At 50.4% G+C, this 13,066-nt stretch overlaps 1 protein-coding gene across 1 annotated transcript; it reads right to left on the bottom strand.

The window, feature by feature from the left end:
- Positions 1 to 1,136: 1,136 nt before the first annotated feature.
- On the bottom strand, positions 1,137 to 12,143 carry ELOA (elongin A; the record flags this gene model as incomplete). The annotated part of the gene is made up of 11 exons (XM_079546101.1): positions 1,137 to 1,198; positions 1,745 to 1,896; positions 2,100 to 2,211; positions 2,719 to 2,899; positions 3,009 to 3,106; positions 3,517 to 3,672; positions 4,064 to 4,178; positions 5,460 to 6,675; positions 7,545 to 7,663; positions 8,289 to 8,345; positions 12,072 to 12,143. The coding sequence occupies 11 exons, from the start codon at positions 12,141 to 12,143 to the stop codon at positions 1,137 to 1,139; spliced, it is 2,340 nt and encodes a 779-aa protein (XP_079402227.1).
- Positions 12,144 to 13,066: the final 923 nt, after the last annotated feature.

The following is a 13,066-nucleotide window of genomic DNA, read 5'->3' as shown; positions in this document are numbered from 1 at the left end:
ACACTGAGTACAGCCAGGAGTTCAGCGCTCCTGCCATGAAGTACGTGCACATTAAAACCAACACATTCCATGATGCAGTTCTTTCAAACAAGCGGTTCCAGATTCTAAGACTAAAATCCTCACTCACACAGTTGGGCAGAGGAGAACACACAGGGGAAGGACAAGATTTGAGCACCAGCCTCCAACTGGAAACAAACCCTTCCCAGTTCCACACAGAAAACAAGATAAAAATATTCCTTCTTACCATTAAAAGAGGCAAAGCAGTGCCTTCAATGATGTCTAAAAACTATTTTTAATTCCAGAGGCAGACAAAGTCCACTCCCTTAAAATGAAAAGGAAAAATACTCCTTGGTGCACAGTAAAACTTCTCCTCAAACCCTTTGTCTTTTTATTCCCAGTAGCCAGCAGAAGACAGCAGCAGCAGAGAAAGAGTCCTCAGTGGCTCCTGGCATCCCTGACCAGCAACATAAGCATCTGTTTGAGATCTACAGTAACAGCAGAGAAGAGGTCAAGAGCTAAGATTTTATTAAGTTACACGATTAGAGAGCAAAGCCTCAGGACCTGATCTGCTTGCCAATGGACTGTTGAGCAGAAGGGTAACCAGTGCCACCTGTCCCAGAGTCCGGGTGGGACTCCGGGCCCAGCAGGTATCAGGCTACAAGGACAGGATCCTTTGAGAAGCATCTCCCATTCGGATAGATTCCTGCCAGTGCAGCCAGGGCCTGCCCTTGTGCTGGGCTGGGAGGGGGGAGACTACTGGAAGCGACATAAATAGTACCAGTGGGCTTGAGGGGTGAAGAATTAATTAAAACCATTTCATAATTTATTAAGAGGTTAAATAGTAAATAGTCTCTGGATTTTCTACTCTCAGCAGGTGCCAAGACTTCACATTTTCTCACATCTGGAGATCCTGTACATCTTTCTTTAGAGAGAAGACAAGGCCAGAAACAGGAGGTTAGGGAGAAGGGATGAGAATAAAAGATAAAATACTGTGCTGTCATTTTGTGCAGATCAAAGTCTCTCCCAGCAGCTGCAGCCTCCGCAGAGTTCAAAGGACTTGGGCTGTTTTGGTACCTTCTCCCCCATCAGTGCCACTCCCCCACGAAAGAGAAAAATCCCAGCTCTGTGCTTCCAACCTATCTCCTAGAGAACCTGTTTTTGAAAGCTTTGATAGTCTTTGCCATCATGGGTGCAATTTCTGCAAAACAGGAGGAAAAAAAGAATAAACAAAAATCAACGTTAAAGCAGAGGTTACAGACAAGAAAGCAGGAAGTGATTCAGAGCTGCAACCCCGGCCAATGAAGGCCTGCAGTGCCCATCTTATTTTCAGGTCACGGACAGAGGAGGGCCCACACATGTTCGGTAAACTCACTGCCTTCTTCTGAAAAGAGCGAGCTTTTCTTTATTACAAGCAGCTGGATGGAACAAAGACAGCACAAGGGAAAGGGCAAGCAGGTGAAGCAAACAAAGAGTGGAGCACAGCAGCTTTCTTAAATACTGCCAGGACCTCCAGAGAGCTCAAAGCAAACTCCAGGCCCCACATCCCGACCCTGCACCTCCAGATTTTCCCTGTGCTTTTTCTTGTGCAAGAAGTTTGAACTGACTTCACTATCCTCTCCGCAGGGAGAGGACAGCTCTCGACCCTCCCCCACAGCCCGGATTTCTCTTGCAGCAGAAAGTCGATTCATCCATGTGCAAAGGAGAAGCTATAGGAGACCACAGATGCTCTGCAGCTTGTACTTACTCTTCACTGGTGGCTTCCTAGGGTCATAGGATGAGAAGGTGCTGCCTGATGATGGGACAGAATGGGCACTGCTGGTGCTGGGCCCATCATAGGACCGCTCCTCGCTCACGCGAGCATGGCTTTTGCCAGATGTGTAGAGGACTGGTTTTATTCTGAAACAAAGACAGGGCAGGTATTTCAGTAAAGGCATCACAGCAGTTTGATGCAGCTCATCAGACAAATGAGCCACATTTGTTAATACTAACATGTCTTTTATCACACAAAGCCAGCACTAACTAGGATCTCCATTCTTCCCCGTAAGAAAAAAGCCATTACAGCCACAAGTTTCACACAAATGCTACCGAGAAACACTTACTTGGTTCTCTCTGGCACAAGAGCACCTCCAGTTCCAAACTTCTCTTGTCTTCTCCGTACATCCCGAGGGGGCTTCACTGTAGAGTTCACAAAGGCCATTTTGGCCACTCTACCTGTAGGTGGCCAGAGGAAAGCAGTGCTTAGATCCAAAAAGAAAGCTTTTGGGTATTTGTCTTATTGCAGCAAGCTCCAGACACATTTCTGCAGTTCATCTGTTGCAAAGCTCAGTAGACAGCCTACTCCCTTTGGTCCGAACCTCCTGCAGTCACAGGGTTGGCTGTGATAAGACTGACTGACTGGGCCAGTAGTTCTCACTATACTCACCAACGAAAGGATGGATGTTTTATCCCACCCTGATATTCTTAAATCCTAGCATAAAGAAGTCACAAGGGTTGCCTCAGCAGCTATTCTGTCCGTACAATACTGGTCCGCAACACCACGGAAGAGATCTACAGACTGCTAAGCTGTTAAGTGAGTGCTACCACAAAGAACGGAGTTGAGCAACTTTTACATTGCATTGGATTCAAACCAGCCACTCCTAAAGACCTTTCTCACACAGACTTCCCCCAGGCATCCTTCCCAGACCTGTCTGGCTCCTCAGTCATTCAGCCCTTCATTACCTTTAGGTTTGTTAGCATGAGCTGAGCCTATGTTCCGCGCCAGCATGAGCAGCCGCTGCTCTCGAGCGTCGTGAAGTCGGAGGTACATCTCCCGCCAGGACTCAAATTCTTCTGGCTTCTCATTCTTGAAGTCTCTAAGACAGTGATTATGCCATAGTTGATCTGTTTCCTCAATTAGGACCTGAAACAATGTAAGCAGAGGTTGTTCCTGACACCTTAATTTCCTTGTCTCTTAGCACATCTATCCACGTCCAGACATCAGCATCCCTTCCCCAGACCCAGGCACTCACGTGATTACATTCCTCAATGCGGTACAGCTGCTCTGGGGTGCATTTCTCCAACACTGGCTCCAGCACTGAGAAAGGGACACCACCCACTTCATAGATTGCTAGAAAGAAGCAAGATGCACAGTATTTATCCTCCTCCTTCCTTGCCAAAGATAGGGCTTGAGACCCTGAAAAAACAGCAATGCTGCATGCTGCTGCACAATTCATGGGGAAGGAAAAAGGAACTAGGGTGCAGTACTTCCAGCGAGTCATTAGGCACCAACAGCTCCAAGATAAAAAGTTCCTGTGCAGAGCTCTGTCTACCAGTATTTCCAGTACTTTAATCATTCCTTACAACGTGCTGCGCTACTGACTCCTGCAGCACCAGAGCTTTCAGGGAGATCTCTCCCCTGTTACACAGCTTGTCTAGTGACTGGGATACAGAAAAAGAATTGACCAGGACTTCAGTGGGGACAGAGTTACATAAATCTACACGGCAATACAACTGACACAGACCTGGAAAACTACTTACAGTCAATGTTGTTACTAAGGACTCTGATACACTGCTCATGCAAAGTCATCATCTTTGGGAGGTAGGCAGTTTTAGAGCCTGAATACACTTGCATCTTCGAATTCAACCGGCGACCTATAAATCCTGCCTCGCTCTCTTCAACTGGTGAGGACACTGCTGTGGAAAGCAAGACTTGGAGTAAGAAGGAAACAGAGAAACCAAGAGATCACCCTGACAAATGGCATGGGAGACACAAGCCAGAATTTCCCGAAGAAGCCCAGAGAACCAAAGTCCTCTCCAGGAGACTTGCAAAATGCCACCCAATTCAGGAAGGGCAATTCCAGAGCTCAAGCTCAGGAAGGGTCAGCAAAGGATCTTCCTCATTTTAGTTAGAGCACATGGGGGGGGACATAAAAAACAAACACCTTTTTCTGAAAGGCTCCAGACATCAAGGCAGGACACAAGATCCCAGCGTAAAGAGAGCAGAACCCAGCCTGCATGCATTCCTGCCACCTCCTGCTACCAGTGTCTGTAGCCCATTACAAACCCCTTTTCCTGCCCAACGTACCTTTCCTTTTTGTCTGGGAGCAGGTAATGGACTCAATGGAGGGAAGAGGGCGGTAGTTGGCCTGGATTGGGGGCAGTGGGATGTCTGGTAAGGTTGGCACCACATCTATCAGCATCTGGAAGGAAAGGATGTATATGCAACTAAGCTGAGAACGTTACATCCTGCCAGTGTACAAACTGCACCGAATTGCTTTTTGTTCGGCACTGCCAATAAGTCACAACGATGACCAGCTTGCACCAGGAAATAGGAGGAAGCTTCACTTCGGCCACGTTGCCATGACTATCTAAGCTGCCAAATACACAGAAACCAAAATTCGGGATCCAAATTACTCAGCACCCCCTAATAAGAGACATCTATGTCTTCAGCCCATTAAGTTCACTAGTAAAGGGCTCTGTTGAGAACCCAGATCAGATTAACAATGCAAGGAACTGAAGGAAAAAACAGCACAGAAAAGGAGACAGAAACACCTCCTTGACCTCAAACTCTTCCTAATCTGTGATGTCTCCTTTTGTCTTTCCGCACTCCTGCAAAAGATTCAGCTGTGATGGAACAGAGGGGAACATCAAACTGGGGGAAAGTCTTGAACTGCTATAAGAAACATCAGAATGAATGGCAAGGTAGGATTGCAAAATGCTGTCAGGATTATAAGAGCACCAGTTGAGGAGAAGCGTTTCAAAGTCAAGTAAAAAGAAAGTAGCAATGGCTTTTACACAGTACTCCCTACTTACATAGGCAACTGGCATCTGTGAGGCAATGAATATATACAGAAACATTACTTTTTTTTCAAGCTTTCACAAAGGAAGTTCAGGCTTCTAGAATAAGCTGCACTGTAGCACCAATTCTCCCATCTCTCCCCGATTCCTGGGGCCCAACACATCCAGTTAATAAAACTACAGTATTGACAAAGAAAAAAAAGTTATCTATTGAGATCAGAAGTGAGCAAAAGACTTGGGAACCTCTCTAGGAGGCAGAGATGCCATTGCATATTAGGCAAAGTTCTAAGTTTATTCGTAACTAGAGACATTGTTAAAGAAGTGTTTCACACTTAGGTTTTCTTATGAGTATTTGCCTGAAAGTAGTCTCTCTTACTTCCCCTGTTTTTGAAACAGTTGAATTCTGGCTATTGAATTTCCTTTTCCCTCCCCCTCCACTCACAGCTCCAGCAGAGTTCCACCCCCGCAGCACACATGGGCGCCTGTGGGGCTGTCCTGCAGCAGGTGGGTGAGACACAGCACGTCCCAGCAGGAGCCTGGGGTCACCGACTGCACTGATGAGACACCTCGATTCGGGGCAGCCCAGCACACACCAGGGAAAGCCAGAAAGCCCCGGATAGCAGAGGACTAAGGGCAGCTGATCCCAACTTCTTTGAAGGATCTGAAAGCGAGCAAAACCTTACCCTGTTTGGTTTAGGAGGCTCTGCTTGTTTCTTCTCCGCTTTTTTCTCATTTGTCCGCTTGTGGCTTGGGCTCTTGCGACTCGAGCTGGAGCTCTTGGTGCTGGCTTTGGATCCATTCTGTTTGCTGTGCCCTTGATCTTTCTCCCCAGCTGACGTAGAGGGTTTGGCCACTTTCTTTTTCTTTTTCTGGGGCTGGTCATAGCTGAGATATGACTCAAAAGACATAGTAGGTTGTTCAAACTCATCCTCCACTTCCCCATCCCCAAAACTCGAGGACAAGTCAGTAGATTTTTTGTCCAACTCAGAGGCTTTGTGCTTCCCCTCAGATGTTTTTAAGCTCCCAGAAGTCCCCTTTTCCTTAATCCTATTTGAGGAGTCACTCTCACCTTTGTGTTTCTCCCGCTCTGTGTTAGAAGTCTCCAGGCTTGGCTTGGACTTCCCCACTTTGCTTTTTTCAGAGTTCTGATGTTTTCGCTTCTTAGTGTGGTTGTCCACAGACTCTTCCAAGCGTGGCTGCACGTGCAGCTTCTCTTTTCTGGAAGAGCTATTTTCTCGGTTTTTCTCCTTCTTAGTGCCATCTGACATCCTGTGCTTTTCCTTGCTGCCCCCTACCACAGGGCTTTCTCGGAGATGCTCTTTAAAAGAGGTCTTGTGCAATTTGTCAGGGCTGAAGGCAGAGGTTTTGTTCTCCCCTCGGCCATCAGGTCGCTGCTTCTCCTTGTGAGAAGACTTGTGCTCTTTGCTTCCACTCGCATTCCCTTTGTCATGGAGATCACCAGGGTTCCTCTCCCAGCTTTCCCCCAGCTTCTCCTGAAAGCCATGGCCCTTACTGGCTTTACGATGAAACACTGCTGGTTCTTCCTGCTCGTCAGAGGCATAAGGGTCTGTGTAGGTATCCTGAGGGCTCTCACTTGGCTCAGGTGACACAGCTTGTCCATAGTCCGAGTACTCCTGATCTGAAGAGAGCACTGGGGAAGATCTGTCCCATCTCTTATCCTCTTGGCTGCTACAACCATAAGCCTCATTAGATTTCTCAGGCCCTAAATACCTTTTGGATTTCTTTTCTCTATGATCTGGGCTGTAGAGCTGGCTGCAGGAAGGCTGGAAAGGCTCTGAGTAGTCCTGGTCATGTTCCTCATCCTCCTGGGGAGAAGGTGCTTGTCTTTTCCTTGAGCTGCTCCTCTCATAGTCACAGTCTTCAGAATCTAGATTATTTCTAAAAGGACAAGAAAACAAATTACTTAGACTGAAACTTCCCAGTATGAATGGAGTCACTCCCCGTGGGCAATATGGATGGGAATCTCTTACAGAGGACTAAAATTGCATTTGGAAGCTTTGTGGCAAGAATACCAAAACTCTCCCTAGCACAGCAACATTCAGGGATTTAGGAACCACATTTCTTTCATAGGAATCAAGCATTTTTATAAGGACTAAAAACTTCACAGTTCACTGGGCAAGTGGAGGCAAAGGTGTACAGAGATGTCTCTGTGTCATACGCTCCTGGCTGCACGGTGTGTAAGGAAACAGGAGCTCCCAGTTCACTCATTAAAGCAGCAGGGACACCACTGCCATCAAGGTTATCACGAGTACCTGAATCTTTATCATCCAGATCTACATCCTGATCTCGCTGGAATCAGCACATGGCTACATAGTGCCAGCATTAGCTTCAGTTTCTGTGGCATCTGTACACACAGAAATCTTCTTTCAAAGCAAGCCACTTCCTTTACTTGGGCCTAAAACTTCCTCTCTTTGGCATCGTGAGTGGGAAGCGAACTGATTACATCTCTTGCTTCATTAGAAGCCCTTTCTTGGCTGCTACTGATAATCTTTTCATCAAACTGCAGTTTCTTGGAGGTTGGTCCCTGCCTTCACTCTGAACTGCAGCCGTCAGCAACTCAACACTGTGGTGAGGGCAGGGAGGAAGTTTGTTCCAAAACAAGGCAGATGCCCCACAGAGCACACTGTGTTACAAGTTTTTCCAGAGCCTTCATTTGTTTCCATGATCAGAGCAGTTTGTAATCTGCACTGCAAAAATTAAAAAAAAAAAAAAAAGCAACTTTTCCATAACTGAGCAGGTTTACTCACCTATCTGCCTCCTGGGAGACCGGCACCAGCTTCTTCCACCTGGCAACAAGGTTCTTGGCAAAGTCTCCCACCAGCTCATGCTTCCGTAAGCTGTTCACTGTCTTTCCAACGCCTGTCTCCTTCAGGAGAAAGAAAAGATAAAAACCAATCTCAGCAAAGCAGTCAGCACTCACAGCCCCACAGAGCTTCCTGCAAAGTTAGCCAGCTACCTACGAGTTCTAGGTCAAAGTGAGACTCCTTAATCTAACAGCAAACCACACATAGCGCACTGTGTGTCCAGCAGACACTGTATAGCTTGCTACAGCTATAACTGTAAATTAGTGAAGACGTAACTCTGTTTTAAGTCAAAAGTTACTTAATTGGCTTAATAAACCAAGATATTATTTACCATAACTGCTTGAAGACAGAAGTTGATCACTAATAGTTCCAAAGATTTGCAGCTCCTAATGCGATGCTGCTTCAGTCACCATTAGGAACTGTTCCGACTCGCAAATCCTGAGCAACTGTTAATCTCGGGAAGAGCTGAGCACCACCACCTGTCCTGCACTGCTTCACACCCAGAGGAAGGGCTGAGATCCTCTCTGTAACCGGGAATTCTAGAGTTTCATCCCAGCCATGTCTATGACTTCACATTGGAGCAGCTGGTTCAGACAGCATATTCTGCTCCAGAAAGCAGCATTTTTCTAGCAGACAGATTGTGTAGCTTGACAGACTTGAAAGCACAAGAGATTTCACAGATCTTACCACAAGAATGTCAACTGTGATGGGCAGCTCAGACAGCTTCTTCAGACTCTTCAGCAGCTGCAGAGGCAAGGAGGACAGCATTCAGACTTGTCAGACCGAAACGCACTATGATTAGAAAGGGAAGCTCTGCAAAAGCTTGTTAGAAAGATCCAGGTGGCAGACAGCTGTTACCTTGCTCCACATCAAGCCCCTAAGAAGCCAAACTCGAGGGCCAGCTGCAAAGAAGTTACTGCCACTTGGCCAATGAGGGCCACCTGAAAAATCTTAAACTTACTAAAGTACAAATTCTTTCTTTACAGAGAACTGCAACTTAACTTTGCCTTACAGTATTAGTAGCAAAGCCATTACACAGCCCTGAGGCACAAGAAGCCGAAGGAAAGACTTAGAAACTTGTAACTCTCAGAAGTGGCCCTGAGAAGTGCATCCCTTTGCAAGGGAGAGACAAATTAAATAAAGGAGATAACTTCATCAGGTTCTGCAAACCAGACACCGAAGAAAGCCTTTCAGATGTTCCTGAGGATGCACAGAATCCTCATCTCCCCTGCAGAACCTCCCTGGGCCAGTTTGCAGACAGTCTCTCCCCTCTCAGACACCACTTGAAAAACCAACCAATCCCTCCAGGACTGCTGCCTCCAGCCCCACTCTCTTCATGCCTTTCCCCAAACCCACTCACTGACTGTGGGGCTGGGCAGCGTGGGCATAAATGGAGCAGTACTGGTGCTTGGGCATCACCTCACTGCGATGCACAGAGGCTTTTTAGCAACAGCACAGACCTAATAGCACCACCACTTCTTGTATTATCTCCCACAGCTACAGCCAGAGCAAAATTGTCAGCATTCCCATTATTGTGGCACCTCTACGACCATCTTTGTTCATACACCATACAAAGGGCTGCCCTGATCCAGAACATCTCCTTAAAGCATTGTACTCGTGCTGAAATCAGTACCGTCAACCTAAGCAGCTCCCATCACCCTGCTTACACCACACAAGAACCCAGAGGTTTAGGAAGCTTTGCTCTTTTTGAAGGAAATAAATTCTTTTTGCGTATTTGAAGAATTTGTATTCACCACAAACCACTGCCCCACTGGTCATACGTAGGACTTCATTACTATGAGCGAAGGATTAGGTCTTCTCCTTGTTCTGGAAGAGTTATACATTCCAATACCAGCATCATGGCATTTTTCAGCACTCAAGTTAGGGTGCCAAGGAGAATGCAGCAGTTCCAGATCTGCTCTTGCATATCCAAGCAGCAATTCCACCCCGTGCCTGCAGCTACGGGCTCAGAGGCCCTGGTGCAGATAACACAGTCCTCCACCTTCCTCAAGGACCAGAAAAGCAGAAACCCATTGAGCCAGGAATCCCACTGTCCCTTCAGCACTCCAGGGCCACCAGTTCTTCACCAGCACTGCTGCTGAACAGACTCACTTGCAGGTGGGGACACGGAACCAGCAGAGGCTCTGTGGCCACAATCCAGCTCAGTGCAGCAATGCTAATGGTGAGGACAGAGCCCTCCCGGCCAGGATCCCTTCAGCAATACAGCAGTTTGGACTGATGCACAAAGAGCTTGCTGGAAGGGAGCGGGCATGAAATCCAAATGCCGGATCCTGCACTTTGGCCACAACAACGCTGGGCATCCTGCACTTTGGCCACAACAATGCTGGGCAATGCTACAGGCTTGGGGCAGAGTGGCTGAAAGACGGTGTAGAGGAAATGGACCTGGGGTGCTGATTGATGCTCAGCTGAACACAAGCCAGCAGTGCGCCCGAGTGGCCAAGAAGGCCAATGGGATCCTGGCTTGCATCAGAAACAGTGTTGCCGGCAGGAACAGGGAAGTCACTGTTCCCCTGTACTCAGCTCTGGTGAGGCTGCACCTGGAGTGCTGTGTTCAGTTTTGGGCCCCTCACTGCAAGAAAGACATTGAGGCCCTGGAGCGGGTTGAAAGAAGGGCACCAAAGCTGGGGAAGAGTCTGGAGCACAGGGCTGATGAGGAGAGGCTGAAGGAGCTGGGATTGTTCAGTCTGGAGAAGAGGAGCACAGGGGAGACCTCACTGCTCTCTATAACTACCTGAAGGGAGGTTGTAGTGAGCTCGGGTTTGGCCTCTTCTCTTGTGTAATTGGTGATAGGACTGGAGGGAATGGTTTCAAGCTGCACCAGGGGAGATTTAGGCTGGATGTCAGGAAATACTGCTTATCTGAAAGAGTGGTCAGGCACTGCAATGGGCTGCCCAGGAAGGCGGTGGAGTCACCGACCCTGGAGGTGTTCGAGGAACGTTTGGATTTTTTGTTGAGGGACGTGGTTTAGTGAGAACTATTGGTGATAACTGGATGGCTGGATGGGATGATCTTGAAGGTCTTTTCCAACCTTGGTGTTTCTGTGATTACTGTGATGAAAGGAGAGGAAGGTGGACCTTGTGCTGGATAGAAAAGAGTAGAACAGGGTGATACTGAAACAAAGCACCTCTCTAAGCTGATCACCTTCTTAGAGAGTTTGCTTCATATTAATAAAAATGGCAGTGTGAGAGTACATGCCAAGGGAAAACTCCTCCTATTATCCTCAAGGCCACCCTGGCTATATTCTAGCTTCACTCCACTGCAGTATCTCCAACAACACTTTTATTATCGGGGTTGTGACGACTGCAGCTCTGTGGCTCTGTCTTTCTGACACAGTAAAGCTGTGCCTGCTACTGAATTGTGATGGAAACAGCAGAAGCCTCTACAAGACAAGGGAACAGCACAGCTGACATCACAAGAAAGGCAAACATCTCCCTGGATGCTGTTGAAAAGGTACCAGAAAGCAGCAAGTACAGGTTACAGGTCCTTTCTCCTGAGGAGCTGGAAAGGATTAACAATACGACTGCAGCCAGTAGCAGCTAGCTAATGCTTAACATCTCTCCTCCCCTTGCACTGGAGCAGCACAGAAAGGAATGAGTTCACATTGCAGTGCTACAGGAGACAGCAGCCCGCAGAGTGCTGACTGATGCCTCGCAGGGCCCAAGCAGCAAACAGGCAGCTCTTGCTGCACAATTACAGCGGGGTCAGGAACCAGGAGCTGACACTGCTCACACAGCCAGCTCACAATCCAGGCACACAGAGCTCAGCCTCCCCAGCTCCATCTCAGCATGCAGGGCTCTGGCAGTTCCACTCCGCTCTGGTGTTGGCTGAGGTGGAGGGAGAGAGGAAGGGGGGTGAGAAAGGGACTGGCAGCCCCAAACTGAGCCAGATAAGAGGCAGAGCTCCCCGTGCTCAGCCTTGAGGGTTGGGCACTCCGTGGGTGCGTGCCCAGGATAAACCCGGATCAGCACAGAGCTGCTGCCATCCTCACGCTGAACGAAAGGAAACGTGACCCAAACACCTACAAGAACACTCCTAACAGATGCTGCTCTGCAAAACGCCACGTCCCAAGGAAGGGGAGAGCAGCACGTGCTGGGAGCACGCCAACCCCCGAGCACCGCTCCAAGTCCCAATTCCTGACGAAGAAAGCGGCTCAGGGGCCCCAAGCACAGCGGCTGTCAGCGGCCCCGAGCAGCGCCGGGACGGGCCGAGACTTCGGGCACTGCCACCGCGCCACAGGCCCGGCTCCGCACCGAGCAGCGGCGGCACGGCCGGGACGGCCCCGTACGGAGCAGCACCAAGCCGCCCCGGACAGCCCGACAGGGCGCGGCCCGAGCGACAGCTGGGACCCCGAGCTCCGCCGCCCCGGGCAGACCCTGACCCCGCACCTCCTGCCCCTCGCGGCCGCGCCGGCCCCGTCCCTCCCCCAGCACCCCGCCGAACCCCGGTCACCTTCTTGGGATCCGCGCTGCCCGCGAGCCGAGCCTGCAGCCGGCCCACAACTTCCAGCACCGACTCCGCCATTTTTATTACTGGACGGGCCGCGGCGGCGGAAGCGGCTTCACCTCTCACTCGCCACACGGCGCTTCCCGGCCGCCGCCGCCGCCATCTTGGTTGCGGGCAGGAAGAGGAAGCTGCGTGAAGCTACCCCCTTCGGCGGCGGCCACGGCAGGTGAGGGCAGAGCCCGATGGGTGCCATCTTGGGGCCTGGCGTGGCGCTGGCGGGTGCGCCATCTTAAGTGCTGGCAGAGCGCTCCTGAGGGGCAGCGGGGCTCTCGAGAGCCGCGGTCAGCTCGGAGCTCGCGTCAGCTCGGGCCGAGCGCCGGGTCCCAACGCTGAACCGCAGCTGGCGGGAGTGCCAGCGGCGCACGAGGCCGCGGCCAAAGGCCGCCCGGGGAGCCCCTCAGCCCCTCCACTCGCTCACGTGCAGCGCTGCTTTGTGCCCTCGGTGCCTGCTGGGCGCCAGGGGGCAGCTAGGCCTCGGGCCGCTCCCTAACGCCGCTGTCTTGGCAGCGGTCGGGCTGACTCGCGGCGACTGCCCGGAGCTGGCTGTGCCGAAGCCTCGGCCGGGGCAGCGGTCCCTGAACGCAGCCCTTCCCGTGGTGCTGGGATGCGGCAGGTTGGCCGAGCTCGGAGCCCGCTGGAAGCGCAGAACTGATGACGGCAGAGCGAGGGGCAGTTGGGGATCGGGGCGTTGCGTGGAACGGTGCGGACAAAGACTGCCCACCCGCAGAGCCCCACGCTGCGTTGCTTCCCTCGGACCGACAGCTCAGAAGTCACGGCAAGAGCAGGGCCGGCCTGCCACGGACAGGCCGCAGTTTGTGTGGGACACAGAGCTGCTGAACAGCACCGAACGTGGCACGGGGAGACACTGCAGTGCTGCTTTTTTTTAAATGGTGGGTTTTAATTATTGGCAGCAGAGCAGCAGCCGGAGTTCAGTGCCCAGG

Source organism: Tetrao urogallus (genome assembly GCF_951394365.1).
Source record: "Tetrao urogallus genome assembly, chromosome: 23".
Lineage (NCBI taxonomy): Eukaryota > Metazoa > Chordata > Aves > Galliformes > Phasianidae > Tetrao > Tetrao urogallus.
Note: the sequence above shows the minus strand (reverse complement) of the source record. Positions and strands in the feature narration are given on the sequence as shown.